At 47.9% G+C, this 25,488-nt stretch overlaps 1 protein-coding gene across 2 annotated transcripts in view; it reads left to right on the forward strand.

Annotated features, from left to right (window-relative positions):
• LOC140729306 (active breakpoint cluster region-related protein-like) overlaps window positions 1-25,488 on the forward strand; it is a 102,994-nt gene that overhangs the window by 9,797 nt on the left and 67,709 nt on the right. The window contains exons 3-7 of one of the 2 annotated variants that reach the window (XM_073048918.1): window positions 15,950-16,089; window positions 17,126-17,230; window positions 19,011-19,196; window positions 24,105-24,212; window positions 25,281-25,341. In XM_073048918.1, coding sequence (XP_072905019.1) covers window positions 15,950-16,089; window positions 17,126-17,230; window positions 19,011-19,196; window positions 24,105-24,212; window positions 25,281-25,341 — 600 coding nt within the window. The remainder of the gene's footprint in view (window positions 1-15,949; window positions 16,090-17,125; window positions 17,231-19,010; window positions 19,197-24,104; window positions 24,213-25,280; window positions 25,342-25,488) is intronic. The other variant, XM_073048919.1, reaches the window with a different exon arrangement.

Here is a 25,488-nt window from a genome sequence, read left to right on the forward strand (position 1 = left end):
GACTCTCCCAGCATCTGGAACATATTTCCTGCCTCTATCTTGTCCAATCCCTTAATAAACTTATATGTTGCAATCAGATCCCCTCTCAATCTCCTTAATTCCAGCGTGTACAAGCCCAGTCTCTCTAACCTCTCTGCATAAGACAGTCCAGACATCCCAGGAATTAACCTCGTGAATCTACGCTGCACTTCCTCTACAGCCAGGATGTCCTTCCTTAACCCTGGAGACCAAAACTGTACACAATATTCCAGGTGTGGTCTCACCAGGGCCCTGTACAAATGCAAGAGGATTTCCTTGCTCTTGTACTCAATTCCCTTTGTAATAAAGGCCAACATTCCATTAGCCTTCTTCACTGCCTGCTGCACTTGCTCATTCACCTTCAGTGACTGATGAACAAGGACTCCTAGATCTCTTTGTATTTCTCCCTTACCTAACTCTACACCATTCAGATAATAATCTGCCTTCCTGTTCTTACTCCCAAAGTGGATAACCTTACACTTATTCACATTAAATATCATCTGCCAAGTATCTGCCCACTCACCCAGCCTATCCAAGTCACCCTGAATTCTCCTAACATCCTCATCACATGTCACACTGCCACCCAGCTTAGTATCATCAGCAAACTTGCTGATGTTATTCTCAATGCCTTCATCTAAATCATTGATGTAAATTGTAAACAGCTGTGGTCCCAATACCGAGCCCTGTGGCACCCCACTAGTCACCACCTGCCATTCCGAGAAACACCCATTCACCGTTACCCTTTGCTTTCTATCTGCCAACCAGTTTTCTATCCATGTCAATATCTTCCCCCCCAATGCCATGAGCTCTGATTTTACCCACCAATCTCCTATGTGGAACCTTATCAAATGCCTTCTGAAAATCGAGGTACACTACATCCACTGGATCTCCCTTGTCTAACTTCCTGGTTACATCCTCAAAAAACTCCAATAGATTAGTCAAGCATGATTTACCCTTGGTAAATCCCTTGGCTAGCTTGTACCTCAGTTTTTTCTCCCCGTATTGCCTTTTTAGTTAAGTTCTGTTGTTCCTTAAAAATTTCCCAATCATCTGTCCTCCCACTCACCTTAGCTCTGTCATACTTCCCTTTTTTTAATGCTATGCAATCTCTGACTTCCTTTGTCAACCACTGAGGCCTCTTCCCCCCTTTGAATCCTTCCTTCTCCGGAGGATGAACTGATTTTGCACCTTGTGCATTATTCCCAAGAATACCTGCCATTGCTGTTCCACTGTCTTTTCTGCTAGGCTATCCGTCCAGTCAACTTTGGCCAGCTCCTCCCTCATGGCTCCATAGTTTCCCCTGTTCATCTGCAACACTGACACCTCCGAGCTGCCCTTATCCTTCTCAAATTGCAGATAAAAACTTATCATATTATGATCACTACCTCCTAATGGCTCCTTTACTTCAAGATCGCTTATCAAATCCTGTTCATTACACAGCACTAAATCCAGAATAGCCTTGTCCCTGGTCAGCTCTCGTACAAGCTGTTCCAAGAATGCATCCCGTAGGCACTCTACAAACTCCCTATCCTGGGGTCCAGCACCAACCTGATTCTCCCAGTTCACCTGCATGTTGAAATCCCCCATAACTACTGCAACATTACCTTTGCCACATGCCAATGTTAACTCCCTATTCAACTTGCAGCCAATCTCCATGCTACTGTTTGGTGGCCTATAGACAACACCCATTAGGGTCCTTTTGCCCTTTCTCTCTTCTCTTTCCTCTCTCTTGCTCTCTCTCTCACATCTCTCCCTCTCATCTCGCTCTCTCATCTCTCTCTCTCTCTCATCAGTCTCTCTCATCACTTCCTCTCATCTCTCTCTCTCATCTCTCACTCATCTCTCTCAGCTCTCTCCTCTCTCTCTCCTCTCTCTTGCTCTCTCTCTCACATCTCTCCCTCTCATCTCGCTCTCTCTCTCATCTCTCTCTCATCTGTCTCACTCTCTTTCATCTCTCTCTCATCTCTCACCTCTCTCTCTCATTTCTATATCATCTCTCTTTCATCTCTCTCACTTCTCTCTCATACTCTCTTTCTCATCTCTCTCTCTGCATTTCTCTCACATCTCTCACTCATCTCTCCCTCTCTCATCACTCTCTCTCATCTCTCACTCATCTCTCACTCATCTCTCACTCATCACTCCCTCATCTCTCCCTCATCTCTCTCACATCTCTCTCTCATCTCTCTCTCATCTCGCTCTCATCTCGCTCTCTCTCAGTTCTCTCTCATATCTCTCATCTCTCTCTAATCTCTCGCTCTCATTTCTATATCATCTCTCTTTCATCTCTCTCTCACTTCTCTCTCATACTCTTTCTCATCTCTCTCTCTGCATCTCTCTCATCTCTCCCTCATCTTTCTCCTCATCTCTCCCTCTCTCATCACTCTCTCTCACTCATTTCTCTCCTCATCTCTTTCTCATCTCACTCTCTCATTTCTATATCATCTCTCTTTCATCTCTCTCTCTCATCTCTCTCATCTCTCTCTCCTCTCTCCTCTCTCTCTCCTCTCTCCCTCATCTGTCCTTCATCTCTCTCTCATCTCTTTCTCTCATCAGACTCTTTCACTTCCTCTGATCTCTCTCTCATCTCTCTCTCTCTCATCACTCTCTCATCGCTCTCCTTCGTCCATCTCTCTCATCTCTGTCATTTCTCTCACCTCTCTCTCTCCCCTCTCTCTCATCTCTCACTCATCTCTCTCTCCTCTCTTTCTGTCTCCTCTCTCCCTCATCTCTCTCTCTTCTCTTTCCTCTCTCTTGCTCTCTCTCTCACATCTCTCCCTCTCATCTCGCTCTCTCTCATCTCTCACTCTCATCTGTCTCACTCTCTCTCATCTCTCCTCTCTCATCTCTCTCTCACTCTCTCTCACCTCTCTCTCATTTTTCACTCATCTCTCTCTCATCGCTCTCTCTCATCTCTCTGTCCTCTCTCTCTCCTCTCTCTCTCATCTCTCCCTTATCTCTCTCTCCTCTCTCTCTCTCATCTCTCCCTTATCTCTCTCTCCTCTCTCTCTTTCTCTCATCTCACTCTGATCACTCTCTCTTGTCTTTCAATCATCTCTCTCTCTCATCTCTCTCCTCTCTCTCTTTCTCTCATCTCACTGATCACTCTCTCTCATCTTTCTCTCATCTCTCTCTCCCATCTCTCATCTCTCTCTCTCTCTTCTCTCTCTCATCTCTCTCCTTTCTCGCTCATCTCTCCCTCTCAACTCTCTCTCATCTCTCTCTCCTCTTCTCGCTCTCTCTTATCACACTCTCATCAGTCTCACTCTCTCCTCATCTCCCCCTCTCTTATCTCTCACTCATCTCTCTCTCTCTCACTCTCATTTCTCTCTCTCTCAGCTCTCTCTGATCTCTGTCTCATCTCTCTCATCTCCTTCTCTTTACTCAACTCTCTCATCTCTGTCGTTCATCTCTCTCGCTCATCTCTCACTCATCCCTCTCCCTCATCTCTCCCATCTCTCTCTGATCTCTCTCTCCCTCATTTCACTCTCCCTCATCTCTCTCTTATCTCTCTATCTCATCACTCTCATTTCTCTCTATCTGAGCTCTCTCTGTTCTCTGTCTCATCTCTGTCTGACTGATCTCTCTCTCTTTCTCTGATCTCTGTCTCTCTCCTCATCTCTCTCTCCTCTCTCTCATCTCTCATCTCATCTCTCCCTCATCTCTCCCTCATCTCTCTCCTCATCTCTCTCCCTATCTCTCCCTCATCTCTCTCACTCATCTCTCCCCCTAATCTCTCTCTCATACTTTCTCATCACTCTCTCAGCTCTCTCTAATCTCTCTCATCCCTCTCTGATCTCTCTTTCTCTCATCTCTCTCTCTCTCTCATCTCACTCCCTCATCTCACTCCCTCATCTCTCTCATCACTCTCTCCGTCACCTCTCTCTCATCTCTCGCTCACTCTCATCACTCTCTGATCCCTCTCTCTCCATCATTTCTCTTTCATTTCTATCTCATCTCTCTCTCTCACATCTCTCTCTGTCTGATCTCACTCTCTTCTCTCATCTCTGTCTCTCGCTCATCTCTCACTCATCTCTCTCATCACTCTCTCTCAGCTCTCTATCTCATCTCTCTCTGATCCCTCTCTCTCCATCATCTCTCACATTTCTCTCTAATCTCTCTCTCATCTCCTTCTCTCTACTCAACTCTCTCATCTCTCTCACTCATCTCTCTTTCTCATCTCTCTCCCTAATCTCCCATCTCTTTCTTATCTCTCTCCCTCATCTCTCTGTTTCATCTCTCTCTCTCATCTCTCTCACTCTCATCACTGTCTCATCTCTCTCTCATGTCTCTCCATCATCTCCCTATTGCTCTCTCTCATCTCTATCATCATTCTCTCACATCTTTCTCATCTAACACTCTCTCTCTCCTCCCTCTCTGATCTCTCACATCTCTGATCCCTCTCTCTCCATCATCTCTCTCTCTCTCACATCTTTCTCTCCTTCATCTCTCTCCCTCATCGCTCTCTCTCATCTCTCTCTCATCATTCTCTCTCATCTCTCTCATCTCTCTCTCAGCTCCCTCTCTGATCTCTCTCATCTCTGTCTGATCTCTCCCTCATCGCTCTCTCTCATCTCTCTCTCATCATTCTCTCTCATCTCTCTCATCTCTCTCTCTCAGCTCCCTCTCTAATCTCTCTCATCTCTCTCTGTCTGATCTCTCTTTCTTTCTCTCATCTCTGTCTCTCTCTCTCATCTCTCGCTCGCTCTCATCTCTCTCTCATGTCTCATCTTTCTCTGATCCCTCTCTCTCCATCATCTCTCTCTCATTTCTATCTCATCTCTCTCTCTCATCTCTCTCTCATCTCTCCCTCATCTCTCCCTCATCTCTCCCTCATCTCTCTCACTCATCTCTCTCTCTCATCTCCCTCTCTCTCTCTCTCTCTCTCTCTCTCTCTCTCTCTCTCTCTCTCTCTCTCTCTCTCTCTCTCTCTCTATCTCTCATCCAATGTATTGATCCATTGTTCTCCATCCCTCTGTGATATTTTTCATGCAGAACAGTTCTGGCTGTCCCATTACAGGAAGGATGTGCAGGCTTTGGAGAGTGTTCAGAAGAGGTTTACCAGCATGCTGCCTGGATGAGAGGGGATAAGCTGTAAGGAGAGGGTTTACAAACTTGAGTTGTTTTCTCTGGAGTGCCAGAGGCTGAGGAGAGATGTGATAGAAGTTTATAAAATTATTGAAGTCATTGACCAAAATCAAAACCATGCTTATTCGTCATCATCACTATGTGCCGTGTCGTATAGTGTGGGCGATCATGGTCTTCTAACCACTCTTGTTCGTGGCAAATTTTTCCACACAAGTAGTTTGCCATTGCCTTCTTCTGGACAATGTCTTTACAAGACGGGTGACCCCAGCAATGATCAATACTCTTCAGAGACTGTCTGCCTGGTGTCAGTGGTCACATAACCAGGACTTGTGATGAGCACCGGCTGCTCGTACGACCATCCACCACCTGCTCCCATGGCTTCACGTGACCCTGATCGGGGGTGGGGAGGTGGGGGTGCAGGGTGGTATCCAATTATGTATCCTTGGACTTTCTCTCTCATTAGAATAGTTAATTGTTAGTTTGTTATTAGTTTGGGGTTTGTCAGCTGGGCACAGATCATTTTGTGTCCTGGAGTGTGTTTGAAGGGACTTATTTGAGCTGGAGGTCTGTAATTAGTGGTATTCCACAGGGATCTGTGCCAGGACCTCTGCTGTTTGTGATGTATATAAATGACCTGGACGAAAGTGTAGATGGGTGGGTTAGTAAGTTTGCGGACGATACCACGATTGCTGGAGTTGTGCGATGTATAGCAGACTGCCAAAGAGTACAGTACAATATAGATCAGTTGCAGATATCAGTTGTCCGAAAGCGGCCTGGTTGAGGGAAGTGCTAGTCTTTGGCTCGAGAGTCTTCGGCGAGGAGGCTGAGAGAGGAGACTAAGTCAGGCACAATTGCAGAGGGTGAAGACATGACCGCTAAGCTGATTCAGTGTGCTACGTGCATGATGTGGGAGGTCAGGGACACTGATGGTGCCCCCGGCTGCTACAGCTGTGGAAAGTGTGTCCAGATTCAGCTTCTGAAGGAGCATGTTGCAGCACTGAAGAAAGAACTGGATGACCTCAGGTTTATCTGCGAAAATGAGGGTTTTCTGGACAGGACCTATAGTGAGGTTGTTACACTGAGGATACCGGAAGAGAGAAAGGGGGCGACGATGAGGACGGAAAGGATGCTTGAAATACAGGAGACCCCAGGGGATGTACCTCTCGTAAACAAGTTCACCCTCTTGGAAGCTGTCAGGACAGAAGATACTGCCAGTCTGAGAGGCGGACAGGTCTGCGAGCCGAAAATTGGTGCAGAAGCAGAGCGGAGGAGTCAGACATCAGGAAGACCCGTGGTAGTAGGGGAGTCCATAGTAAGAGGCACAGAAAGAGGTTTCTGCGGCAACAGGCGAGATTTAAGGATGGTATGTTGCCTCCCTGGTGCTAGGATCCAGGACATCACGGACTGATTGTAGGGAATCCTCAAGGGTGAAGGTGAACAGCCAGAAGTGGTAGTGCATGTCGGCACAAATGACATCGGGAAGAAGAGGAAGGACATTCTGCAGTGGGACTTCAGAGAACTCGGAAGAAGGCTGAAAAGTAGGACTTCCAAGGTGGTTATCTCTGGTTTGCTTCCAGTTCCTCATGCTGGAGAGGGCAGGAACAGGGAGATAATGGATCTGAATGTGTGGCTGAGGAACTGGTGCAGGAAACAAGGATTTACATTCTTGGATCACTAGGATCTGTTTTGGGGTAGGGGTGAATTGTACAAAAGGGACCGGTTGCACCTTAATAGGCGGGGGACCAGCATTCTGGCAGACAGGTTTGCCACTGCAACACGGATGTGTTTAAACTAAGTAGTGGGGGGGAGGGGATGAACTGGAAATATAAGGATGGAGTTAAAGGGAAAGTGAAAATAAGAAAAGTTAAAAAGGACAACAGAATCAATGGAGTAGAAAGCTCAAGAAGAGATCATACAGTATGGCCAAGTGAAATAGGAATTGATATGAAAGGAGAGGGGAGTAACGAATTAAAAGTATTATATATGAATGCACGAAGTATAAGGAATAAAGTAGATGAGCTTGAGGCTCAGTTGGAAATTGGCAAGTACGATGTTGTGGGAATAACAGAGACATGGCTTCAAGCGGACAGGGCCTGGGAAATGAATATTCAAGGATATACATCTTATCGAAAGGACAGACTGACAGAGGGGGTAGGGTGGCTCTGTTGGTGAGGAATGATATTCAGTCCCTTGCGAGGGGGGACATAGAATCAGGGGATGTAGAGTCAGTATGGATAGAACTGAGGAATTCTAAGAGTAGAAAGACCCTAATGGGAGTTATCTACAGGCCCCCAAACAGCAGTCTGGATGTAGGGTGTAAGTTGAATGAAGAGTTAAAATTGGCATGTCACAAAGGTAATGATACAGTTGTCATGGGGGATTTCAACATGCAGGTAGACTGGGAGAATCAGAATGGTACTGGACCCCAAGAAAGGGAGTTTGTGGAGTGCCTCCGAGATGGATTCTTAGAACAGCTTGTACTGGAGCCTACCAGGGAGAAGGCAATTCTAGATTTAGTGTTGTGCAGTGAACCGGATTTGATCAGGGACCTGGAGGTAAAGGAACCATTAGGAGGTAGTGACCATAATATGATATGTTTTAACCTACAATTTGAAAAGGAGAAGGGAAAATCGGATGTGTCAGTATTACAGTTGAACAAAGGGAACTATGGAGCTATGAGGGAGGAGCTGGCCAAAGTTCAATGGAACAATACCCTAACAGGGAAGACAGTGGAACAACAATGGCAGGTATTTCTGGGAATAATGCAGAAGGTGCAAGATCGGTTCATTCCAAAGAGGAAGAAAGATCCTAAGGAGAGTAAAAAGCGGCCGTGGCTGATGAGGGAAGTAAAGGGCAGTATAAAAATAAAAGAGAAAAAGTATAACATAGCAAAGATGAGTGGGAAACCAGAGGACTGGGAAGCTTTTAAAGTGCAACAGAAGATAACAAAAAAGGCAATATGCCAAGAAAAAATGAGGTACGAAGGTAAACTAGCCAAGAATATAAAGGAGGATAGTAAAAGCTTCTTTAGGTATGTGAATAGCAAAAAAATAGTTAAGACCAAAATTGGACCATTGAAGACAGAAACGGATGAATTTATTATGGGGAAACAAGGAAATGGCTGATGAGTTGAACAGGTACTTTGGATCTGTCTTCACCAGGGAAGACACAGACAATCTCCCAGCTGTAATAGTGGTCAAAGAAACTAGGGTAAAGGATGAACTGAAGGAAATTTATATTAGGCAAGAAACGGTGTTGGATAGACTGTTGAGTCTGAAGGCTGATAAGTCCCCGGGACATGATGGTCTGCATCCCCGGTTACTTAAAGAGGTGGCTCTAGAAATCGTGGACGCATTGGTAATCATTTTCCAATGTTCTATAGATTCAGGAACAGTTCCTGCTGACTGGAGGGTGGCTAACGTTGTCCCACTTTTCAAGAAAGGAGGGAGAGAGAAAACAGGGAATTATAGACCAGTTAGCCTGACGTCAGTGGTGGGAAAGATGCTGGAGTCAATTATAAAAGATGAAATTATGACACATTTGGATAGCAGTAGAAGGATCAGTCCGAGTCAGCATAGATTTATGAAGGGAAAATCATGCTTGACTAATCTTCTGGAGTTTTTTGAGGATGTAACTATGAAAATGGACAAGGGAGAGCCAGTGGATGTAGTGTACCTGGACTTCCAGAAAGCTTTTGATAAAGTCCCACATAGGAGATTAGTGGGCAAAATTAGGGCACATGGTACTGGGGGCAGATTACTGACATGGATTGAAAATTGGCTGGCTGACAGGAAACAAAGAGTAGTGATTAACGGGTCCCTTTCGGAATGGCAGGCTGTGACCAGTGGGGTACCGCAAGGTTCAGTGCTGGGAACGCAGCTGTTTACAATATACATTAATGTAATGATTTAGATGAAGGGATTAAAAGTAACATTAGCAAATTTGCTGATGACACAAAGCTGGGTGGCAGTGTGAAATGTCAGGAAGATGTTATGAGAATGCAGGGTGACTTGGACAGGTTGGGTGAGTGGGCAAATGTATGGCAGATGCAGTTTAATGTGGATAAATGTGAGGTTATCCACTTTGGTGGCAAGAACAGGAAGGCAGATTACTATCTAAATGGAGTCAGATTAGGAAAAGGGGAAGTACAACGAGATCTAGGTGTTCTTGTACATCAGTCAATGAAAGCAAGCATGCAGGTACAGCAGGCAGTGAAGAAAGCTAATGGCATGCTGGCCTTTATAACAAGAGGAATTGAGTATAGGAGTAAAGAGGTCCTTCTGCAGATGTACAGGGCCCTGGTGAGACCCCACCTGGAGTATTGTGTGCAGTTTTGGTCTCCAAATTTGAGGAAGGACATTCTTGCTATTGAGGGAGTGCAGCGTAGGTTCACAAGGTTAATTCCTGGAATGGCGGGACTGTCATATGTTGAAAGATTGGAGCGACTGGGCTTGTATACACTGGAATTTAGAAGGATGAGAGGGAATCTGATTGAGACATATAAGATTATTAAGGGATTGGACATGCTGGAGGCAGGAAGCATGTTCCCACTGATGGGTGAGTCCAGAACTAGAGGCCACAGTTTAAGACTAAGGGGTAGGCCATTTAGAACTGAGATGTGGAAAAACTTTTTCACCCAGAGAGTGGCAGATATGTGGAATGCTCTGCCCCAGAAGGCAGTGAAGGCCAAGTCTCTGGATGCATTCAAGAGAGAGTTAGATAGCGCTCTTACAGATAGCGGGGTCAAGGGATATGGGGAGAGGGCAGGAACAGGGTACTGATTGTGTATGATCAGCCATGATCACAGTGAATGGCGGTGCTGGCTAGAAGGGCTGAATGGCCTACTCCTGCACCTATTGTCTATATGGCAGATGGACCCAGATAACCCAAATAAATGTGAGGTGTTGCACCTTGGAGGGGCAAATGCAAGGAGACAGTACACTGTTAAGGGCAAGATCCTTTGCAGTGTCTTTGAGCAGGGAGATCTCCCGGGTGTTCAGGTTTATAGCTCCTTGAAAGTGGCTGCATAGGTCGATAAGACGGTTGAGGTTTATGGAATGGTTGTTTTTACTAGTCAGGGCATTAAGTTCAAAAGTCAAAAGATTAGGTTGCAACTTTATAAAACTCTAGTTAGGCAACATCTAGAGTATTGTATGCAGTTCTGTTTGCCCCACTATAGGATTTTGAGGCTTTGGAGAGGTTGCAGAAGAGGTTAACGAGGATCTGCCTGGTGTAGCGGGCAAGTGTTATCGTAGGAGGCTGGATAAACTTGGGTTGTTTTCTCCGGAGCATTGGAGGTTGAGGGAAGATCTGATAGTTTGAGATTATAGATAGAGTGTACAGCGAGTATCTGTTTCCAGTGTTGAAATCTCTAATACCTGAGGACATGCATTGAAGATGAGAGGGGGTAGGTTCAAGGGGGATGTGAGGGGTAAGTTTTTTACTCAGAGTTGTGGATACCTGGAATGTGCTGCCTCGTATGGTGGTAGAGGCAAATACATTGGAGGTTCTTCAGAGACATTTGGATAGGCACATGGATGTGAGGAAGTTGGAGGGATATGGACATGGTTTAGGTAGGCGGGATTAGTGTTTGGGTGGTTTTGATTTGCTTTTTAGCTAGTTTGGTACAACATTGTGGGACAAATGGCCTCTTCTCGTGCTAAACTGTTGCATGTTCTATTTAGAGATAAGGTGTGGTAACAGCCCCTTGGGGCCCACTGAGCCTGCACTGCCCAGTGACACCCATGTGACCAACTAACCTATCAACCAGTACCTCTTTGGACTGTGGGAGGAAACCCACACAGTCACGGGAGAATGTAGAAACTCCTTACAGACAGAGGTGGGAATTGAACCCGGGTTGCTAATGCTGTGAAGGTGTTACGCTAAGCCGCTCTAAGGCCTTCCATTGGTCATGGCCGACCATGGATGTTGCATCCCATGATACGCAAGCCAGGGCGGTACGATATGGAGAGCGAGCTGTTGCCTCTGTAGTGGGCTCCCCCTCTCCACGCAGCTGATGGATCCAAAGGAACGGCAGAGACTGGCACAGTTTGGCACCAGTGGTGTTGCAGGAGTTGCCAGTCAGCGTGGAATTCAACGTAGGACTGCCTTAGGGAGCCCAGCTCCAGGTTTTTCCTCAGGGTTTACTCCTGAAGCTTACCCCATGAGTGGCTATAGCTGCAGGGCAGTGGAGATTTGAGATCAGAGTTTTCTTTCTCCTAGATGAACTGCCAGCTGTTGACGAGCCCCATCTACCTGAAGCCGCTGGTTTTAAAGTGCCAGTAATCCACCTTTGCCCCTTCTCCTGTCAGTAGAAATGGTTCAATCAGGCTTAGTAGCTAAGTCCACATGAAGGTCAGGAGCTGGACTTGGATGTCAGAGGCTGTTTGAGACACACGTCATTGGGAGCATTTAATAGGACCTTGTCCCCACTACTACCCACGGCTATACCATGCCACCCTGATCTACAGATATCCTGATGGAGCATTAGATGTACTGGACATAGTTCTGATATTGCAAAGCAAACAAATGCTGCAGATGTTGGAAAACTGAAATAAATACAAAATTCTATTGACACTCGGGATCGGTACAGAGAGGAGCAGGGTTAGTGAGCCACAGGGCCCTTCCATCAGAGCCAGGAGTTAAAGATAGCATGTTGTGCTTTATTTTTCTGTCAGTTCTGAAAAAGGTTATTGATATAAGCACTGCCTCTCTCTTCACAGTTGTTGCCTGAGCTGTTAAATATTCTTGGCACGTATTATTTTAACATTTAGTCTTCACGTACCTGTGTCAGTCCACAGAGGGAGGACCGTGCATTGTCCGGTCTCATCCAAGGGAAACCAAACTGGGAGCTTGGTGCATGGTTCCAGTCTCCTTTTCCTGGAGACAGACCACTGTGCAACATCGCTGTGGTCACCATAACCATTTGTTAGATCACACTGGGAGCACAGTGCACAGTTCTAGTCTCCATATCCCTGAGTTAGACCATATTGGGAGCACCGTGTACAGATCTGGTCTCCATATCCCTGGATTACACCACTCTGGGAGCACAGTGCACAGTTCCAATCTCCATATCCCTAGGATAAGCCATATTGGGAGCACAATTCAGAGTTCTAGTCTCCATATCCCACATTGGGTTAGACCACATTGGGTGCACTATACACAATTCCCTCAGTCTCCATTTCACTGGGTTAGACCACACTGGGAGTACCATGCACAGTTCCTGTCTTCATGTCCCTGGGTTAGACCATGTTGGGAGCACCATACACAGTTCCCCTAGTCTCCATTTCACTGGGTTAGACCACACTCGGAACACTCCATGTCCTTGGGTTAGACCACAGTGGAATATTGATAAGGTCTCCATATCCCCGGGTCAGACCACACTGGGAGCACTGTGCACTGTTCCTGTATCCATATCCTTGGGTTAGACCCCAGTGGAATATTGATAAGGTCTCCATATCCCTGGGTCAGACCACACTGGGAGCACCATGCTCAGTTACAGTTTCAATATCCCTGAGTTAGACCACAGTGGAATATTGATAAGGTCTCCATATCCCTGTGTCAGACCACACTGGGAGCACCGTGCACAGTTACAGTTTCAATATCCCTGAGTTAGACCACAGTGGAATATTGATAAGGTCTCCATATCCCTGTGTCAGACCACACTGGGAGCACCGTGCACAGTTACAGTTTCAATATCCCTGAGTTAGACCACAGTGGAATATTGATAAGGTCTCCATATCCCTGTGTCAGACCACACTGGGAGCACCGTGCACAGTTACAGTTTCAATATCCCTGAGTTAGACCACAGTGGAATATTGATAAGGTCTCCATATCCCTGTGTCAGACCACACTGGGAGCACCGTGCACAGTTACAGTTTCAATATCCCTGAGTTAAACCACAGTGGAATATTGATAAGGTCTCCATATCCCTGTGTCAGACCACACTGGGAGCACCGTGCACAGTTCCAGTCTTCATGTCCCTGGGTTAGACCACATTGGGAGCACCATCCACAGTTCCCCCAGTCCCCATTTCACTGGGTTAGACCACACTGGGAGCACCGTGCACATTTACAGTTTCAATATCCCTGAGTTAGACCACAGTGGAATATTGCTGAGGTCTCCATATCCCTGGGTCAGACCACACTGGGAGCACCGTGCACAGTTACAGTTTCAATATCCCTGAGTTAGACCACAGTGGAATATTGCTGTGGTCTCCATATCCCTGGGTCAGACCACACTGGGAGCACCGTGCACAGTTCCAGTCTCCATATCCCTGGGTCAGACCACACTGGGAGCACCGTGCACAGTTCCAGTCTCCATATCCCTGGGTTACACCACTCCAGGAGCAGCATGCACAGTTCCCCTGGTCTCCATATACCTGGATTACACCACTTTGGGAGCACCGTGCACAGTTTGTGTCTCCATATCCCTGGATTAGACCATATTGGGAGCACTGTGCACAGTTCTGGTCTCCATATCCCTGGGCTTGACCACTCTGGGAGCATCGTGCACAGTTCTGGTCTCCATATCCCTGGGCTTGACCGCTCTGGGAGCATCGTGCACAGTTCAGACTCTTTATCGCTGTGTTGTAGCACTGTGCACAGTTCCTATCTTTATATCTCTGGGTTAGAGTAAAATGGGTCCCTAATGAAGAATAAATATTTGTATTGGTGATCGTTCATCCATTACATGCCATGTCATGTGACATGGGTGATCATGGTCTTTTTTCCATGACCACAATTGTTCTTGATGACTTTTTCTACAGAACTGATTTGCCATTGCCGTCTTCTGGGCAGTGTCTTTACAAGACAGGTGACTCCCAGCCATTATCAATACTGCTCAGAAGTTGTCTGTCTGGCTTCAGTGTTCATATAACCAGGACTTGTGGTCTGCACCACCTCCTGCCCCTATGGCTTTACGTGACCCTGATCGGGGATGGGCTAAGCAGGTACTACACCTTGCCCAAGGGTGACCAACCTAGTGGAGGGAAGGAGCGACTTACACCTCCTTTGGAAAGCTGTATCTCCACCCTGCACGGTGACAGAGTAAGCAATGTTTACTGGGTCAAATCCTGGGGTGATGGTAATGATGATCACAATTGTCCGAGCAGATGCTGGAAATCCAGAGCAACGTGCTCAAAATGCTGGAGGAACTCGGCAGGTCTGACCTGCTGAGCTCCTCTGGTATGGCGTGTGTTACGTTATGTAGAGGAATTGAAAATCTTGGGCCGAAAGACAAATGAGAGAAGATTATCCTGAAATCTAAAATAAGAAGGCAGCTCACTGCCGACTTCTGAAAGTCAGCCGGGGATGGGCATTCGGGTAATTAAATAATCATTCAGCTTGTGAAATCCACATCCCTTGAGTAGGTACTGCTGAAAATTAAATTCTGAGATGGGTTGATTGGTTTTGATGGGCTGATTTCCCACAGAATGTACTGCTTCCCCGATGATTTCTTAAGTTCCCTCTTAAGGTGAGGCCACACTTAAGTACCAGGTACAGTACTGGTCACGCTAAGGCATCTCTGCTGTCAAACCTCCCTTGTTGGACAGATTCCCCCGTTAAATGGGATCCAAGATTAAGAGATATCCCTTCAACTTAAATGGTGCCTGTGATGAAGAAACTCCCATAAAATGAAGTTCCTAATGGAGAGAAAATTTCCCCTTAATGGAGAGATTTCCTTGTTAACTGGGTCCCAACGGGAAAACATACCCCTCCGCTTAAATGGAGTTTCAGATGGAAAGATTCCCTCCATACTTGGGGTCCAAATAGAAAGCCTCCTGTCTGCCAAAGGGGTCTCAAGTGGGGAGGCTCGTTGTGTGTAGAGGGTCCCTGATGAGCAGAATTGGTGAGCCTATGGCTTTCTGATCAGACATTCAGGCTGTTCTTGTTTCCATCAGGTTGTGGACAGCAGGAAGTTTAACTTCTCTCTGTGCTGCCTTGAAGTTTTGAAACTTCTGTGTTCGTCAACCACAGATGTTCCTCAAACCCTGGGTCAGACAGATAGAAACTCGCTCATGGAAAGGGGAACTCTATATCTGGGATCTCACTTGTAGAGGGAGAGTCCCTGTCAGAGACCCCTGACAGAGGATGGTTTGTCTGGTCGGGACCCAGTCTGCAAAGCGCTGGGTGACTGCAATCGCCCCAAGGGCAGCACACGCTAGTCTCCTGTGAAGGGCAGCTCTGACTGGGAGAGTCCCTCTCACCACCAGCCAAACGGGCTTGCTGGTCGCGTGCGGCGGTGAGACGTTCCGCCACCTGGTCTGGACTGTTTGCACACGGATGAAGCCCATAGAATCCACAGTGACCCTACCCTGCAGGACTTGGTAGCCCTGGTTTTGATGAACACCCTGAGCTGCTCCAGAATCAGACTCAGGTTTCACATGGTGTGAGATTAGTTAACTTTGCATCAGCAATGCAATGCATGATAAATATAGAAAGAAACTGAATTACAGTAAGTGCATATATGTGTATTAAACAGTTAAATAAGTAGTGTAAAACAGAAATAAAAAGCAGTGAGGCAGTGTTCATGGGTTCAATATCCTGTCAGAAATTGGAAGGCAGAGGTTCCTGAATCTGTGCCTTCAGGCTTCTGTACCTCCTTCCTGACGGTAGCAATGAGAAGAGGGCGTGTCCTGGGTGATTGGGGTCCTTAATGATGGGGGTCCATCTCTCCTTGAAGATGTCTTGGATACTTTGGAGGCTAGTACAGCAGATGACCCCAACGGACTCGCAGGTGAAGTGTCGCCTCACCTAGAAAGAGTGTTTGGTATCAATGCCACTGCTGACAACTGGGGTTTTGTTCCTCTCCCTTGTTTATCCCCCACCCCACCCTGTCCTTGCAGTTGATGCTGAGGATCCAGAGGATGACCAGGTGTTCACCCAGGAGCCCGAGCTCAATCCCATCACTCAGTCCTATTCGGGATACACCAACAGGTCATCGGACGGCAGCAATAACTTCTCTCCCATCAGTCCGGCCACACCGGTAGGTACCATAGTCTGGAGGGAGACGGTGGGGAGGAGGGTGAAGTGCACCGGCCTCGTCAGTGATGAGGAGATCCTTGGCAGTCCCAATCTTCTGCAGACCCTGAGACCCAGCGATGGGGTCCGGGCCCCTGGATTCCACATCATTGCCCACCATTACTGACATAATCATAAACTCTCTCTCTCGCTCTCTCACACAGACACGCACATTAATACCCATACGTTCTTACACAGTCACATGCACTAACACCCTCACATTAACTCTTACACTCTTTATTTCTAAACACAATATAGCACTCAATCTCACACAGACTCTCATCCAATCACACATCAAATCATTACCTCTAACACATTCAAACTCACAGACTTCCACATTCATATTCTCTCATAGTCACTTACACACTCCAACACCCTCTCAGTCACATAGTTACACATTTACACTCTCTCACACTGTAACTCACACACACACTCACACTCATTGTCCAACATGCTCTCTCTTGGGATCAAAATTAAGCCATTCGTCCCATCATTTTATTATCCCTCTCAACCCCCATTCTCTTGCCTTCTCTAATCTCTGATGCCTTGATTAATCAAGAATCTATCAAACTCCACTTTAAATATACCTAATGACCACTCTCTGGCAAAAGAAATTCTTTTTATCTCTTTTCTAAAGGGACATCCCTCTATTCTGAGGCTGTGACCTCTGGTCCTAGACTCTCCCACAACAGGAAATGTCTTCTCCCCATCCATGCTATCTAGTCCTTTCAATATTCTGAATCTCTCTCTCGCTCTCACACTCCCTCACACACTCACGCTCTCTCACTCACTCACACTCTCTCGCACACACACACGTATCGTTATAATCTCCTGATGGACCCCTCTCTTTTCCCCCTCAGGCCTTGCCCTTATGTCCCCTCCCTGTTAATACACCCCCACCCACCAGCTCCTTGCCTGTCACTGACGTGCCGTTCTGACCATGCTATTTGGGAAGGTCTGTGTCAGGATTTGAACTCTCACTCCTGCTCTCCTTCTCCCCACTGGAGGATGATCCCGAGAAACAGCTCCAGAGGAGGAAAATGGTGCTGTGCAAGGTGCTGGAGAACGAGAGGGTCTACATCAATGAGCTTAGCAGTCTCCTCGTGGTGAGTAGCCGAAACTCCCTCTACCCTGTCCTATCACACACAGACACTGAGTGAACCTCCCTCTGCACTGTCCCACTACAGTCAGACATAGAGCGAAACTCCCTCTACGCTGTCCTATCACACACATCTGGGGTCAGACATAAAGTGAGACTTGCAAACAAGCTGGAGGAACTCAGCAGGTCGGGCAGCATCCGTGGAAACGAGCAGTCAATGTTTCGGGCCCTTCATCAGGACTGAAGAGGGAGGGGCAGGGGCCCTATAAAGAAGGTGGGGGGAGGGTGGGGAGGAGAAGGCTGGTACGTACCAGGTGAAAAACCAATCAGAGGAAAGATCGAGGGGTGGGGGAGGGGAAGCAGGGAGGGGATAGGCAGGAGAGGTGAAGAAGGAATCTAAGGGGAAAGCACTATGGGTATTAGAAGAAGGCAGAGTCATGAGAGAGGTGATAGGCAGCTGGAAGGGGAGGCGGAGTAAAAGTGGGATGGGGGAAGGGAGAGGGAGGGTTCCTCCAGCTTGTTTGTACATGTTGATTTGACCACAAAATCTGCAGTGTACTTTGTATTTATAAAGTGAGACTTCCTCTAAACTTTTGCTTCACACACTCCCAGGATCAAACAGAGAGTGAGGTTCCTTCTACACTGTCTCATCACACACTCCTGGGGTCAGACACAGAGTGAAGCTCCCTCTACACCGTCCCATCACACACTCCCAGGGTCAGACACAGAGTGTACCTTCCTCTACACCGTCCCATCACACACTCTCGGGGTCAGACACAGAGTGAAGCTCCCTCTACACTGTCTCATCACACATTCCCAGAGTCTGACACAGAGTGAAGAAGCTCCCTCTACACCATCCCATCACACACTCCCAGGGTCAGACACAGAGTGAAGCTCCCTCTACACTGTCCCATCACACACTCCCAGGGTCAGACACAGAGTGAAGCTCCCTCTACACTGTCCCATCACACACTTCCAGGGTCAGACACAGAATGAAGGCTCCCTCTACACTGTCCCACTAAACACAGCCACAGTCAGACACAGAAAGCTCCCACTACACCGGCCCATTACACACTCCCAGGGTCAGACACAGAGTGAAGCTCCCTCTACACTGTCCCATCACACACTCCCAGGGTCAGACACAGAGTGAAGCTCCCTCTACACTGTCCCATCACACACTCCCAGGGTCAGACACAGAATGAAGGCTCCCTCTACACTGTCCCACTAAACACAGCCACAGTCAGACACAGAAAGCTCCCACTACACCGGCCCATTACACACTCCCAGGGTCAGACGCAGAGGTCTGTTAAAACTGTCTCCATGGTCTCTGTTAACACAATGAGTGTTACCTACCATTCTCCAGTGAAACCTGATTTACTCTATTCTCTCCCTAATAACAAGAGCCACTCCATGCTAACCTTTTAACAGGAGGAGGGAGTGAATGTGAATGTCACTGGATCGAGAGGGAGAGTCCAAGATCAAAGGTGGTGGAATTTCTTCAGCCAGAGGGTGGTGAATCTGTGGAATTCATTGCTACAGGTGGCTGTGGAGGCCGTGTCATTGGGTATATTTAATGAAAGGTTGGTAGGTTCTTGATTAGTAAGGACATTGGAGGTTATGGGGAGAGGCAGGAGAATGGGTTGAAAAGGATAATAAACCAGCCCTGATCAAATGGTTGAGCAGATCTGATGGGCTGAAAGGCCTGATTCTACTCCTATGGATTCTGGACGTGGTCTAATGGGCTCTCCCCTCTGCCTCACGCTCTCTCTCTCTCTCTCTCTCCTCAGCCCATGCGTCCTCTGAAGGCAGCAGCCTACACCTCACAGCCCGTCCTCACCAGCCAGGAGATACAGACCATCTTCTTCAAGGTGCCCGAGTTGTATGAGCTCCATGTGGACTTCTGCGGCAAGCTGCAAGACAGGCTGGAGAGTGGAGACTCTCCCCAGCCTGTGGGCGACATCTTTCAGCTGCTGGTGAGTTATGTCAGCATGAAGGAGGTGACTCTCTTCCCATCCTCGGAGCGTCCCTCTCTTCCACCCAGCACAGAATGACATCAACGTCATCGGAGGTGTGCTTACTTTTATTAACCAAGGCATTGGGTTCAAAAGTCAAGGGGTTATGTTGCGACATCACAGAACTCTGGTTGGGACGCTGCATACAGTTCTGGTTGCCACACTATAGGAAGGACATCGAGGATGAAGAATGAAGAGGTTTACCGGCATACTGCCTGGTTTAGAGGACGTGCTGTCACGAGAAAATGAAATTTTCAGTATTCACTTTGGAGCAGCAGAGATCTGATAGAGTTTTACAAGATTATGAGAGGCACAGATGGAGTAGACAAGGAGGATCTATTTCCCCGGGTTGAAATGTCTGATACCAGAGGGGATGCATTGAAGGTGAGAGGGGGTAGGTTCAAAGGGGATGTAAGGGGTAAGTTTTTTTACTCAGAGAGTGGTGAATGCCTGGAATGCTGGTAGAGGCAAATACATTAGAGGCTTTTAAGAGAGGTTTAGATAGGCACATGGATGTGAGGAAGATGGAGGGACAGGGATATTGTATAGGTAGGAGGGATTAGTTCTGGGTTTTTTTGATTTACTTTGTAGATGGTTTGGCACAACATTTGTGGGTTGAATGGCCTGTTCCTATGCTGTGCTCTTCTATTTTCTAAGTTCAAAATTTGAGTCCTGGGTGTACATACCCAGAGTACAAATCAGCAGCAGCACAATGTATTGCAGACATAATTTACATCAAATTAACATTAATTATTAAGGTTAATTAATTCAAAGATGCAAAGTACATTTATTATCGCATTGTGTGTGCAGTATACAACCGTGAGATCCGTCTTGCCACAGACAGTCACAAATCAAAGAAACATCATGGAACCCGTTCACAGAAAAACATCAAATCCACAAAATGCAAGAAAAAAATTAACATTAATTATTGATGAAATACATGAAAAAAACCAAATATAAACTCAAATTCAGAAGAGATTCTGCAGGTGGTGGGAATCTTGAGTAACACAAAATGCAGGAGGAACTCTGCAGGTCAGGCAACATCAGCGGAGGGGAGTAAACAGTCGACATTACAGGCTTAATCTACAATTGTATAACGACTCAAATTAAACAAAAGAATTAGCATTATGAAGAACATTAGAAAACTCAAGTGCAGGAATCAAGAATACTTTGGCAATTCAAATAAACTAAAGATTTTTACAAACATTAACTTGGAAAATGAACTCGGGCAAACAATGCTGAATCTTGGCGAACTGAAATGCTGACGGTAAAGAACTCGGTGTGAATTTCACCAGACTTGGGTCCACAATGATCTAACAGAGGATTTGTCATCATACACACTCACTCCTTGCTCATGTAGGAATTGAGATTACTGTGCTAATTAAATTATCCCAAATTGAATACAAGTGATAAATACACAGAGAGGTTAACAATCCCCATGATCCCAAATGAGACACCTGTAACACACAGTGAAGACCCAGAGCTAGTGCAAAGACAAACGATTAGACATAAATGCTAAACAATCCGAAGACATCACAGACCCACGGGTTGATACTGAGCAAGTACAAACCACAGAGTAACTGACACAAAAATAACTGACCAAAACACGGCCCCTGGTTGTGACAAACATGAATTATTCATAACATATAGTACAGGGTGAGACAAAAATAAACTTAACGACATTAGCACAAATTGAGGGAAATAGACTCCGTGGTGGAATTATGGTTTTGCAAGTGGTTTCAGGAACCTGATGGCAGCCGCTATTTTGAAACATGAGATGAGATGTGGGTTTTCAGACATCTGTCCTCCTGACTGACGACGGCATCGAGAAGAGGGCACAGCTCAGATAGTAGATGCTGACCACAAGGTTTCTCCCTGTCCTACTCTCCAGGGAAGTATCTCACTGTCGCTTCTTCGTCACCGAGTCCAGATACCGGGACTCTCACCCCGACAGAACCTTAACCAGAAGGACAACCGCACCTCATGGACACAGCTCACCCTTCCTACCCCCTCCCCACCCCTCACATTCCTCAGGGGCAGTTAGGGGCGAGCGATAAATGCTGGCAGCTGTGTTGTTGAGCTCTTCTGGCCCACACGAGTGAGGCCGGCGGGATCTGGTGTCCGGCTCACAGCATGTCTGTGGTTTGCCTGCAGGCTAGCAAATAGCTTTTGAGTCAGCTCTAGCCTTCTCATTTCCCCTCTGTTCGCTAACATGTACCATTAATCCCCCCACCCCTACCCACGCGCTGTTGACCCCCTAGGCAGCCCTTCCCACCCCTCTTCTCCACTGCTTCCTCCTCTCCCCTCTCTTAAAGTCATAGAACAATACAGACAAGAAGCAAGACCTTCGGCCCATCTAGCCCATGACACACCATGTAGACTGCCTACTCCCATTGACCTGCACCCGGACTATAACCCTCTGTACCCCTGCCACCCACGTATCCATCCAAACTTCTTTTTGGCTTGCAAATTGAAACCGCATCCAGCACTCGCGCTGGAAGCCCGTTCCACACTCTCTGAGTGAAGGAGGTTCCCCTTCCTCTTTCTACTTCTCAGCCTTAACCCATGAACTTTAATTGTAGCCCCACCCAAACCTCCGACCCCTCCACATCCTCTCCTCCCCTCCCCCTCTCAAAGGCCGATGACTCAGTGTACAGGATGGGGAGCGAGCGATTAGCGATACGTTGTCATGACAACAACCATACACCGTGTCAGCAAATCAAGAGAGCTGGCCTTGCACACGAGGACACGCTGCCTGCAGCACTGGGGTTTTGGCCGAGAGGGTTCGGAGCTGTCCCGGTCCCACCACCCTGATCTGCTGGACAAGACAACTCGCCAACGCTCCTACTTCCTCAGAAGGCTCAAGATATTTGGCATTGCTCTGTCGACACCGATCTTTATCGCCGGACCACAAACAGCATCCTATCTCGATGCATGGCGGCTCGGTTTCATAGCTGCTCTGCCTGTGACCGCAAGGAACTGCAGGGAGGTGTGGACACGGCTCACAGGAACCAGCCTCCCCCTCCAGGGACTCTGCCTCAGTAAAGGATCCAGCACAAGCAAAGACCCCTCACACCCCGGGCATCCTCTCTACTCCCTCCTCCCATCATGCAGAACGGGGGCAAAAGCCTGAAAGCACGTGCCGCCAGGCTCAAGGGCAGATTCTACCCTGCTGTTAGAGGACTATTAAAGTTTCCTGGTACGAGAACATGGACTTGTGACCTCACTAAAGTCTTAAGCATATGTATTGTCCAACTACACACACACATGGTAGAGCTAGGCTGCTTCAGTACTGCATTAATTATCTGGATTGTACTGTACTGCTGCCACAAAGGAAAACACATTTCATGAAAGATGTGAGTGATGGTAAACCTGATTCTGATCTGGGTCTCTATTGTGGACTGGGAAGGGGATAGGGAGAGGGGAATCATGGGTGGGAAAAGGGGGAAGGGAGAAGGAAGTACCAGAGAGACTTTCTGTAATGATCAATAAACCAATTGTTTTAATCAAATGACATTGCCTGGTGTCTTAGGGCTGGGTGTGTCTGCACCCGCACCACCCCCACCTCTCTGCCACCTGTGCCACATCCTGCCCATGGCGTTCCACCCTCACCATTCCCAACACCACTCACTCTCTGCTCCACATTGACAAATACAGTACTGTACAAAGATTTGGATTATATACGAGTGTATATAATCCTTTCCTCCATTTCCCACTGTTCCTCATCCCCAATTCACTTCCCAACTCCACTACCCACCCCTTCCCCTTCCTCCCCTCATGTCCCCCTAATCTTCCATTCCCTATTCCTTTCTTTCCTGCTCCCCTCCTACTCACCTTCCCTCCTCATCCTCCTCTCCACTTCCCAACTCACTGCACCTTTTCATATATCACTCTTCCCTCACCCTCCCTTCCCAGTTAATTTTTCTCCCTCTCCTCTCTTGTACCCACACCCTCAATTTCCCCTATCCTCACTTCTCCACTCCAAACCCTTACCTTCCCTGACCCCACTCCTTTCCCTTCTCCTTCCCCACCACTTTTCCAAATCCCCTCCCACCTCCCCTCACCCTTCCCTTTCCACTTTCCCTTTGCCCCTCCCTTCCCTCCCTTTCCCCTTTCTCCTCATCCCTTTCACCCTCTCTCCTCTCTGCTCCCCCTCCCCTCCCTGCTCTCCCCACACCTCTCTACCCCTCCTCTCTCTTCCCAAACCCCTCTCCCCTCCCTTTCCCTACCCCTGTCCCTTTCCCCCTTCCCCCTTTAGCCCTCCCCTCTCCCTTTCCCCTCACTACCCCTCCCCTCTCTCCACCCTCCACCCTCTCCCCTTCCCCTACCTCCCCTCCCTCTTCCCCACTCTTCCTTACCATCTTACCCCACTCTCTCTTCCCCATCCTTCTTCCCCCTCCCATCTCTCTTTCACCTCCCTTCACTTTTCCACCTCTCCTGCCTCTTACACATCTCCTCCTATGCAATCCTCCCCTTGCCCCCTTCCACCCATCCTTCTTTCTCTTCCCCTCTTCTCCCTCCCATCTCCCCTCTTCCAGCCCTCCCTCTTCCCACCCTTGCCCCTCTTTCCCCCTCCCCTCCCATCCCCAACTTCCACCCTACCCACACCCTCACCTCCCCCTTCATACCCTCTCCCTCCCATCCCCCTGATGACCCCCATGTTGTACATTCTATGTTCCAGTATACTGCTATATGCCTTGTTGTTTGAATAGTTACGACTTAACTCTTCCCCCCCCCCCCCCCCACCCGTACTGCGTTAGGTCCCAACGGACGTTCTCTCGGGTGGTGGGTATGTTTAGTGGGGAAGCTGACGCATCTCGACTGCTCACCCCTGGTGCTGGTCCCTGCTTACCTCCACCTGTCTTCCAGGTCAGCCAGTTCGGGATCTATCGTGCCTTCGTCAACAACTACCGGATGGCGGCGGAGACGACCGAGAAGTGTGTTCAGAGCAAAGACCAGTTCAGGAGGATCGCACAGGTAGATCTCTCTCACTCCCACTGTGCTGACCCTCTGTACAACTCTCCCGCTCACTGTGATCTGTACATCTCTGGTCTCCCCCTTTCCAATTCCCACTTCTCTCTCCATCTCCCTTCTCTCTGAATCCTATAGTTCTCTCTCTGTATTCTCTAGATTTCAATTTTCCCTCTCTACCCTTCTATCTTTCTCGCATTCTCTCTCTCTATCTATCTATTTATATATCTATCTCTCTATATATATCTCTACCTCTCCCTCTCTTGAGACCTCCGTTGGTGAGAGATAACCATGGACGTTGTGTCCTAGCAGTCTGTCTCGATACACAAACCAGGGCAGTACAATATGGAGAGCAGGCCTCTGCCCATGTAGCCAGCTCCCCTCTCCACACATCTGATGAACCCAAGGGAATGGCAGAGACTGATACAGTTTTGTCACAGGAGTTGCCGATGAGATTGAACTCAATGTAGGACTCCAGCTCTGGATTTTTCCCTCGGGGTTTACTCCCAAAGCCTTTCGTACGAGTGAGTATAATCGCTAGGGAGCGGAGGTTTGAGATCAGAGTTTTCCTTCTAGATGAGCTGCCAACCACGGCTGACGAACCCCATCTGCCCAAAGCGACCGGCTTTAAGCCCCAGTAATCTGCCTTTGCCCTTTCTGCTGTCAGTAGGAATGGTTCCACCAGGCTGTTTTTAAAGGTTTAGAGGCAGGATATGGAAGGGGGGGTGGAGAGAGAGAGAAAAAGAGGTGAGAGATGGAGAGGTGAGTGGAAGGGAAAGGGAGAGGGGGTGAAATGGGGTGGGTTGGGAGGGAAAGGGGGAGAGGGAAAGAGAGAATGAGTGGGAGAGGAAGGGGGAGAGAGGAAGATGGGGGAGAGAGGAGGGAGGGAGTGAAGGTGAGATGTGGAGGGAGAGTGATGGGGGAGACAGGGAAATGGCAGAGAGATAGGAGGGAGGAGAATGGGACTTCTTTCAACCGGATACACTTCATGAAAACATCTCTTGTTTCACTGATATTCCATCCTTCTGTTCCTCTCCCCTTCATCACTTTCTAATATCTCTCCCCTCTCCTCAGGAGATGAGGCTTAAACCCTCCAAGGAATCGAAGGAGACTCCAGTGACCACAACTCTGGAGGGTAAGCTTGGTGCCTGGTGCAGGGCGAGGGGAGGTGTTGGGGGCAATATGGAGGCAGGATTTGGTGCTTTGCCTTGGAGGGGGGAACAAGGTGAGGCACTAGTCTGGGTATCTAAGAGGTCAGGGTAAAGGTGGGAGCGGGAGGGCA

This window comes from Hemitrygon akajei, chromosome 6 (genome assembly GCF_048418815.1).
Source record: "Hemitrygon akajei chromosome 6, sHemAka1.3, whole genome shotgun sequence".
Taxonomy (NCBI): Eukaryota; Metazoa; Chordata; class Chondrichthyes; order Myliobatiformes; family Dasyatidae; genus Hemitrygon; species Hemitrygon akajei.